Here is a 10,308-nt window from a genome sequence, read left to right on the forward strand (position 1 = left end):
TTATTTTTTGGTTTTTTTCTGAAGTTATGCAGAAGTCATTTTGTACTATGATGTCCCAAGCATTTATCCACTTGAAGAAAAGAAACATAAAATTTATATTAAAATAATATAAATGAATATGTATATTTTTTTCTATTACAAAATATTATTCTTTCTATCTTTACCTTGTAATTTATTTTTTCTTCATATATAAATGCAACTAAAATTGCTTCTAAACCAACAAAAGGGTCATCTTCTAATATTTTATTCAGGTTTTTTCTATATTCTTTAAATATAAATATATTGTTTTATATTATTCATAATTCAAATAAAATAATAAATATAATAAAAAATAAAATTATAAAATGAAATCATAAAAATTGGTTTAAGGATACTTTAAAAAAAAAAAAAAAAAAATTCATTTAATACCTTTTAAATTATAATAATATTGCTTAGAAAATTCGTCATAATAAAGCGATTTGTTTGATAAATTAATGCTTAAACTATCATTTCTATTATTAGTCAACTTATTTTTTTTTAAATAAATTATTTTTGCTTTATATATTTGAAAATTAAAATTTATTTGAACTTCCATATATTTCTTTAAATTATATATTAAATTTACTATACTATTGTCAAAATCTTTTTTTAAAATAATGAATTGATTATTTGAATTATTTTGTAGTAAGTATGGAGAATAATGTATGCTAATTGTTTTGTGATTGTGATGATCAAATTCTTTTTTATGTATATTTTCATACTTATATATTTTTTTAAAATTAAAAGTTTCATTTTTATTTTTAAAGAAATAGAAATTATCATTTATATCATCACAATTTAAATTTATGCTTTCTATATTTTTTTCAGCTTTTTTGTTATCTTGAGAAAATTCATTTTTTTTTATTGTTTCATCATTTTTTAAGTTCTTGTAGATTTTTTTTATTAATAACTTTAAAACAATAACAATATTTTTATTATTTTTTCCCCTAGGAAATATATAATGCATATTAAAAATTTTGGCTGTAAATGGACGATCTATATTTAACCAAACATAAAATAAATCAATTAGGTAACTATTAGTTTTTTTAAAAATATTTGGGAAAAAAATAATTTCATCATTTATTTGAGGTATATAAAATATATTCATTATTTTATCATCATATAAATTGATGTTGTTATAAGTACTATCTATGTGTTCCTCTTTTTTATTCATAAAAATCCATCTTCTTAGATTTATGTTTCCTTTGAACATGCTTTTATTTTCATCTTTTAAGTTTTTTTTTTCTGAAAAACATCTATAAGAAAGTTGTAAATATATATAAAATAAAATGATTTATGTATAAATAAATAATACATATATAAATATATGTCTATATAATACCACAAAAAATTTAATCTTACTTTGGACAAAAGAAAATTTCATTATACAAAGGATTTGGAAATATGAATTCAGAATTTTTAAATTTTTTTCTGTTTTTTGTAAAAAATTCATTATATGTTTCATATAAACAGGGACAATGATAAATATTTTTACAATTTTTACTATTACATTGAATAGTTGCATTTTTTTTTTTACAAAATGAACATTCAATTTTCTCATATAATTCAATCTAAAAAAATATTACAAGATATATATATATATTACATAGTAAATTGATATAGTTAAAACTTTAATGCTTTTAAGCTTACGTTAAAGTTAGAAATTACGTTCAATTTTTTGTCTATATTTAAATTACTTATTGAAAGTAGACAACATATATGAAAAAAATAAGAATCATTTTTAAATGTATATGGTCCTATAATATCACAAATATAATCATCATAAAAGTAATTCAAATAATATACTTGTGAATATTCATTATTTTCATTTTCATTCTTTTTTAAGATTGTAGAAAATTGTTCTCTTTTACATAAATGGCAAATATGAGTAAAATTACAAGTGATGCATTTATTATAGGTATTATTACTTTTTTTATATACGTGAATTTCATTATAATAAAGTTGATTTATATGTATAAATTTTTCTTGTTTTTCATTATTTAAAGTTATTAGTTCATTCTCTGATTTTTCGAGTATATTATTATTACAGTTTATATTATTAAATTTGTTACTTCTTATAGAATTACTTAAATTATTTTCTATCTTTTCATTATTATTATTATTATTATTATTATTATTATTATTATTATTATTATTATTATTATTATTATTATTATTATTATTATTATTATTATTATTATTATTATTATTATTATTATTATTATTATTATTATTATTATTATTATTATTATTATTATTATTATTGATATTACTAAATTTATTAGTTATAATATGTTTATCTCTTATATAATTTATTTTACTGGTTATATTATTAAAAATTTTTTTTATACTATCATTTTTATAAATTGTATCGTCATTTATTAAACTTAACTCTTTTGTGTTGTTTTCATTTATATTCTTTGAATAACTAAAATTATTTACATTAGTGATAACGCAAGTTTTGTATATTTCATTACTGTTAAAATTTTTTACTTCGTAATCACTTGATTCATTAAGATAAAAATTTTTTTTTAATCTTTTTTTTCTTTTTTTACAAGTTTCTTCTATATTATTTTCTTTTTCATTAATATATTCAAATGTATTATTTTTATTTATCTTTTTATACTTTTCATTCATATCAGAACATTCTGTTTTATTTATTGATGATATACTTCTATCTAATTTAAAATTATCATTTCTATAATCGTATAATTTATCATAAACAGTCCCTGCTCTAGTAACTAAATAACTCTTTATTTTGAAAAAGAAAAAAAAAAAAAAAATTAAACAAATAAACAAATAAACAAATAAACACATAAATATGTAATTAAAAAAATAAACAAATAAGGAAACAAAATAAGGAATATATATAAATGAATATGTAAATGAATTCATTAGTACAACAAATTAACGCTCATTTACATAAATATATTTAAAATAAAAAATAAAATTAAAAAAAAAGTAGTGGTTGTGTATCTAAATTTAATAAAAAAAATATTAAAAGAAGGGTTATTATAATTTTATATTTATTTTTGAAAAAACATAGAAAATAGAGAGAACATTCATTTTATCTCTATAATTCATAGGATAAATAATGTAATAATAGTTTCATATATAATAATATATGAAAACAAAAAGAAAAAAAAAAAAAAAAAATTAAACCTGATCTTTATTTATATTTGCTGATCTAGTATTATAAGGATTTCTAGAGTTATTAGAAGAATTCCTAAAATATCTATTGTTATTATTATCTTTTTTGCTATTGAGTTCTTTGTTTCTCAGTCTATCACTTTTTCTTATATATGTATTAGCTACATTTTCACTATTATTTTTTTTTTTTTCGTTTTTCTTTCTACTTCTTCTTGAAGTTCTTTTTGATTGATTATTTCTCCTATTTGATTTATTCTTATCATTTCTGCGTTTATTCCTGCTTCTATTTCTTCTATTTCGTCTATAAGAGGTTGAAACATTACTGTATGTGTAATCTTCATTATAATAATCATCATCATCTTCCTCATCGTCTTCTTCATCATCTTCTTCATCTTCATCAGTAAAATACTCAGCTGACTGATCACTTGTAAACATAGAAGAAGCTTCACTTATAATAGCTATTTCTGTATTTCTTTCTGAACTAGCAATGTTCTCGTAATTTAAAGAATTGTTAATATTATTATTGTATAAATTATTTCTAAACATAGAAAAAATATCATTATATCTTGCATAACTAGAAAAAAAAGAATTATTGAAAGTTCTTGTATTTACTAAATCATAATTATCCAAAGGAGACCTAACGTAGACTGAATAAGAATTATAAAATGCACAAGTCATAATATGATCAATATTTTTTATTATGCAGTTTCTACCTTTCAATGGATAATTGTTTAATAAATTGTAATTTTCTCTTATTATTAAATTTTTTAAATATTTTTCTTGTAAAGTATGTAGCAAGTTCATTATATGAGAATTCATATATGCCATCTTATTATTATTTGCATATACAAATAATTTATAATCAAACTCTTTTTTATTTTTATCTACCTTTTCATAATGATTTAAATAACTTCGAAAAAAATCTTTTAACTTTGTGTTATAGCTACTTTTTCTATTATAATAAATATAATTATCTATATCCTCTTCTTCCTTGCATGGTAATCTTTTTAAAAATCTATAAAAAATAGAATTGTCTAATTCCTCTTTATCTTTTTTATTATTATTGTAACTATTAAAAATTACACTTTCATTTATATCCCCAATTTTATTATAAATTTTCTTTATTTTTATGACATTCATATAGCTTTTCTTGCTTTTTTCGGTCTTATTATTTTTAAATATTTCTAAATACTTATTAATTTTGTTTATAAATTCATTTTTGTTATCTATATTAGTTTTAACTGATTCTGAATTAGAGAAATTATTTACAAAAGCGTTTGTATTATTATAGAAGTCATTATTATAATTACTACTGCTTTTATTCATAGCCACATTATGATTATTTGGTATTTTATCATTTAATTTATTGAAATTATTACTTTCATGATTAATATTTTTACTAAAAATAATGTTATCTGAAACGTGAGTAGAACTTAAATTACCCTTTATTTCAGTAGTTTTGTGAGCATTTGTACTCTGTATATTATTATTAATTGACGTAATCTTTATATGACTTTGTATAATTTTGTATAATATATCATATAAAAGTAGGTTTTTATAATTTATTTGGTTATTTTTCAATTTTCTTTTTAAATAATTCATGTAACTTAAATACACACATAATGAATTAATTTTATTTTTTTTTAAAAATTCAAAATAATTGTTACAAGAATTAAAGCTAGAAAATCGAGGAAGTAATGATTGTAACTCTTGTTCATAAATTTTAAATTTCTTATCTACAAATATATTTGTGTTATTAAAATTATTTAAAATTGATTTACTTTCTTCCTTTCTTACTTTTTTTTTCTTATAAGATATATCATTATAATCAGTGTTTTTTGATAATTTCTTAAACCACATTTCTCTATCCGTCTTATTACCACTTCTTTTCTTTATAAAGTTTTCATTTTTTGAATCATTCAAGTATATATGATGATTCGTTTTTTGTTTTTTAAATCTATTAAAATAACTAAAATGATAATTTTTACTATTATTTTCTGTATATTCATTATCTATGAAATTACCATACATGTCATTATTGACATAATTATAGTCACTGTCACACCAATCACTGTCATAAAATCTTTTATTCTCATTACTTTTTCCATCAAGACTATTATTTGAAGACTGAATTAAGCAATCAGTGTAATAATCATATTTAGAATCATCACTAAAAAAACTAATAGAACTATTTTTGTCAAAATCAGAATCAATATCACTAAGAACTTGCTCTTTTTTTAAAAAATAAGGTTTTACACCATCATTATCTGAATTAAAATATTGCTTCAACTTGTTTATTGTTTGATTTTTTGAACTTCTATTGTTTTCTGATGAGCTATCTTCATCTAATACAAATTCATTTGATTTATTATATTGAATTACACTGTCATTAATTTGTATAAAATTTTTATTATCACTCAAATTTAAAACTTCTTTATTATTATTATTGGAAAATTTAGAATATTTGTTATCTATTACATTATCAATATTTATAACTTCCTTTCTTGCATTTAAATTTTTTTTAATATTTTCGTTGTGCACATCTTCTACACTTATAACTTCATTATTTATATTTTCTATATTTATAACTTGTTTATCTTCAGTAAAATTTTTATTTTTTTCTGAAAACTCATTGTTATCTAATATTTTTACGTCGTCATTTTTATTATTTTTATTCCTATTATTTTTTTTTTTTCTTAAATTTTTTTCTTTATTTGAAAATTTTGAATTGCTATCAGTATATAATGTGTAGATTGTCTTTGCTGAACTTGTGAAATCAGAGCCTTCATCAATATTTACGTTATTTTTATTACTAATTTTTTTATTTTTACTTTTTTTACTGTTATCATTAGATTTATTATTATTAGGATTATTACTTAAATTATTAATATCGTTATTGCTATTATTATTATTATTATTATTAGAATTATTATTAATATTATTATTAATACTATTCCTATTATTAGCATTATTATTAGTAATATTTCTACCACTTTCATTATATGCTGCATAGGAATCATATATATAGACATCTGGCATAACACTTAAATTATCATAATTTTCGGTATTTTCATTGGTGTTTGATTCATTCAAATAACAAATTTGAGATGAAGTAATCTGTTCTGTTAAAGTAAACTTATAACAACAATTTCTATTCATAGTAAAAATGGAAAAATATCCATAATTATGAGCAACAATAAAGATATAACCATTCTTATTCCATTCAGCACTTATATTTTTTAGTTCACTATCATAAGAAAATTTTTTAATAATTTTTTTCTTTTGCACATTTAATAAATAAATATATTTTCTAAAGCAAGCAAAAAGGATAACATCACTATAAAAAGGATTGGGTTCAATGAAACTAACATAGCTGTCACATTTTTTCAAATCAAAATATTTTATTTCTTCAAATGTTTTTGTGTTAAATATAGATAAATTCGTTTTCATTGTAACAGCATTAATGTTTTCTTTCGATGCATTAGATTTATTTGTTATTCCATCGGCAATTATTAAATATTCATCGGTATTATTAAAAGCTATGTTACTTATTTTGTAGTGTAATTTTTTTGCTCTTAACTTTGATTTATTGTTTGATTTTTCATTATATATACAATGAATGCACCTTTTTTGCTGTTCACATTTATTGCAATTATTTTTTAAAATGTTTTGATAACTTAAATTATAACTTTTATTTACACAATTATCCTGATAATTCCCTTTACTTTTTTTTTTTTTCCTTTGTTTTTGATTATCTACTTTTGATGAATCTTCCTGCTCACTTGAGGAGTAACAGTAAGATGAACACGAAGTTGATGATATAATAAATAAATTATTTTCATTTTCCTTATTTATTTCGTTTAAAACAATTTCGTTTTTATTTTTTGCTTTACTATTTTCATTAATAACTGATGATTCCAATAGAAATTCTATATATAAGGATGTATAAAAACAACAAATAAAAATTTTATTTCCTTTTTTTTTCTTATTTAAATCATTCAAATAATTTTGAAAATTCCACAGATAAATGGATCCATTTGTATGAACAGTTACAAAATCAGCTGAATTATTTGAAAATGTGAATAAAAAAACTTCTTCGTTAAAATCTTCAAATTTTCTAAACATAACAAAACCAATATTGTTTTTGACATTTTGTAGTATATTAATTTCAAAAAATTGAAACATTTTTCTATAAGAATTATCTTCTTCATTTACTTTTTTTTTTTTCTCCCCTTTATATAATACTTCTATAACATCATCTCCATTTAAATTATACAATTCATCATTAATTTTATTAACATATTTTGTAATTAAAACATTATTAGGTGATATTATTAAATTTCCCTCGTCTTCATCATAAATTTTTTTTGTTGTCAAAAGTAAAAACATAAGTTTCTTTTTTCTATTTTTATAATTTCCATTGATATAATCCATATCACTAAATTTATCTATAGAACTGTTTTGTGTATTTATAAAAATTAAGTAGCTATTTTTTAATTCTTCAATAGGCTTTTTTGATATAATTAAATTATTGTATACATATGGAGCAATATTGTAATTTAAAGAATATGAAAATTGTAGATAAGGAAAAAATTTAATATTATTTATATACATATTTAATGATTTTATTAATTGAATATCATTATTTAAATCATCAAATTTAATTATAAAAAAATATGAATTAGTTGAACATAATGCATATGTTTTATAATGGCTATTAGATTTTTTCGTTTCACTGTAAAAGAATTTTACATTTTTCATAAAAAATGTTCTTCTATATGTAAAAAGAATCTTAAATTTATATTTGTCAAGTAGCCAAAATTTAACTATTCCTTTTTCATCACAAGAAATAATATATTTATTCGACTTATGTATATCAAAATCAGTAATAGAATAATTATGTGCTCTTATAGATATTACTAAGTTTCCTGTTAGTACATGAAAAATTTTTATAAAACCATCTTTTCCAGTCGTTATAACATTCTCACAATTTTCATCAAATTTAATTTTTGTAATAAAATTATAATCTTTTTTGTGAGGAAGAAAATGAGATAATATAGTTATGTTTCTTTTAATATTTTTTAAACAGTAATTAAATTCTTCATACATAGATTTCGCATTAATACTATTCCTTTTTCTTATGTCATTATGTGCATAAAATAATTTATATTTTACTTTGTTATACAAATTATTATATCGATTACATTCATAACTTGTTAATTTTATAGAATTCTTTTTGTTATTTTCATATTCATCTTTTAATTTATTTTGACTATTAAAAAAAAGTTCTTTTATATTATGTTGAGGATATTTACATGTTAATATATTTATAACATTTTTGAAAATATTAAACATATCTGATTCTATTTTATTTTTTTTGCACAAAGCTATTTTTTCATCTGTCATATAATTTTTATCACTTCTCATTTTTAATTTTGTATTTTTTAAAATACTATTTATTATTCTATCTTCAGATGACGAACATGTTTTTGAATTGATATTCATGTTTTTTTTATTACGACTGCTAATATCATTAAAAACAATATTATTGTCATTATAACCATGATTACTATTATTAATATTATCATCATTATTAATATAATCATTATTACTATTATTAATATTATCATTATTATTACTATTATTAATATTATCATTATTATTACTATTATTAATATTATCATTATTATTACTATTATTAATATTATCATTATTATTACTATTATCATTATTATTACTATTATTAATATTATCATCATTATTAATGCAATCATTATTACTATTATTAATATTGTCATTATTATTACTATTATTAATATTATCATTATTATTAATATTATCATCATTATTAATGCAATCATTATTACTATTATTAATATTATCATCATTATTAATATTATCATTATTATTAATATTATCATTATTATTAATATTATCATCATTATTACTATTATTAATATTATCATCATTATTACTATTATTAATATTATCATTATTATTACTATTATTAATATTATCATTATTATTAATATTATCATTATTATTAATATTATCATTATTATTAATATTATCATTATTATTAATATTATTACCATTATTAATAATAATACTATTATTATTATTATTAGTATTATTATTATTATTATTATTACTAGTATTATTGTTGTTGTTGTTAACATAATTTTTATAACTATCTTCATTAAAGAAAAATAGTTTATCTCCATATTCAGTTGATAATGCTATGCTTTTATTACTCCCTGTAATAGCACTGCTTCTCCTTTTATTGTTTACATTTTTTGTTTTACTGTTATTTACATTTTCTTTTTGCATATTTTCATGTATTTCATTATAATAGTCATTATCTTTTAATATATTATTTGATAAAATATTTGTATAATTACTATTTTCATCTAAATAATTATCCATTTTATCATCATCTTCGATAAGCAAATTATTTTTTTTTAATACTTTGTATACATCATTAGTTATCTTGAGACTACTATTTTTCCTAATTTCTTTTAGACAAATATTTATTAATACTTTGTAAGTATCACTTACATCAGTATATTCTTTTACATTTTTATTTGACTCTCTCAATTCATTTGAGAATCCATTTTCAGAAATATTTTTATTAAAATTTTTATTTGAATTTTCATGGTTTTCATATAAATAAGATTTATTATAAATATAATTTGAATTATCACAATTTTTATCGTTTTTTGATTTTATTTCGATTTTTATTTCATCATTTACATTTTCATTATTTATATTTAAGTTTTTTTTTACTTTGTTATTTTCTTGTACTTGATTATTATTTTTATCAAGAAAAATATTGTTTTCTACGTAAGAATCTTCATAATTTTCTTCATCATTCAACTTTTGCTTTTTAAAAATAGAAGTTTTCATATAGTTATTACATTTCTCTATATTCATTTTTTTTTTTCTCTTTATAATTCATATGCTTATATATATATATATATTTTCATCTATACTGTTTATATGTTAACCTTAATTATATTTGCTGAAACTAATACTAGCAAAATTTTTATTTTTAATAGCATCAATATTTAATATACTTTTATATAAATATATATATATTACTTTTTTTCTATTTTCATCATTAAAAAATATAAAGAATAT

General features: G+C 18.2%; 2 protein-coding genes across 2 annotated transcripts; both read right to left on the minus strand.

Moving 5' to 3' along the window:
• Window positions 1–397: 397 nt before the first annotated feature.
• On the minus strand, window positions 398–2,913 carry PRELSG_0816200 (hypothetical protein; the record flags this gene model as incomplete). The annotated part of the gene is made up of 3 exons (XM_028676231.1): window positions 398–1,274; window positions 1,381–1,589; window positions 1,669–2,913. 3 exons carry the CDS (start codon window positions 2,911–2,913, stop codon window positions 398–400), a joined length of 2,331 nt encoding a protein of 776 aa, XP_028532741.1.
• A 261-nt stretch (window positions 2,914–3,174) lies between these two features.
• Window positions 3,175–10,101, minus strand: PRELSG_0816300 (conserved Plasmodium protein, unknown function; the record flags this gene model as incomplete). The annotated part of the gene is made up of 1 exon (XM_028676232.1): window positions 3,175–10,101. One exon carries the CDS (start codon window positions 10,099–10,101, stop codon window positions 3,175–3,177), a length of 6,927 nt encoding a protein of 2,308 aa, XP_028532742.1.
• Between the last annotated feature and the right edge of the window lie 207 nt (window positions 10,102–10,308).

The sequence above is a fragment of the Plasmodium relictum genome (assembly GCF_900005765.1).
Source record: "Plasmodium relictum strain SGS1 genome assembly, chromosome: 8".
Taxonomy (NCBI): Eukaryota; Apicomplexa; class Aconoidasida; order Haemosporida; family Plasmodiidae; genus Plasmodium; species Plasmodium relictum.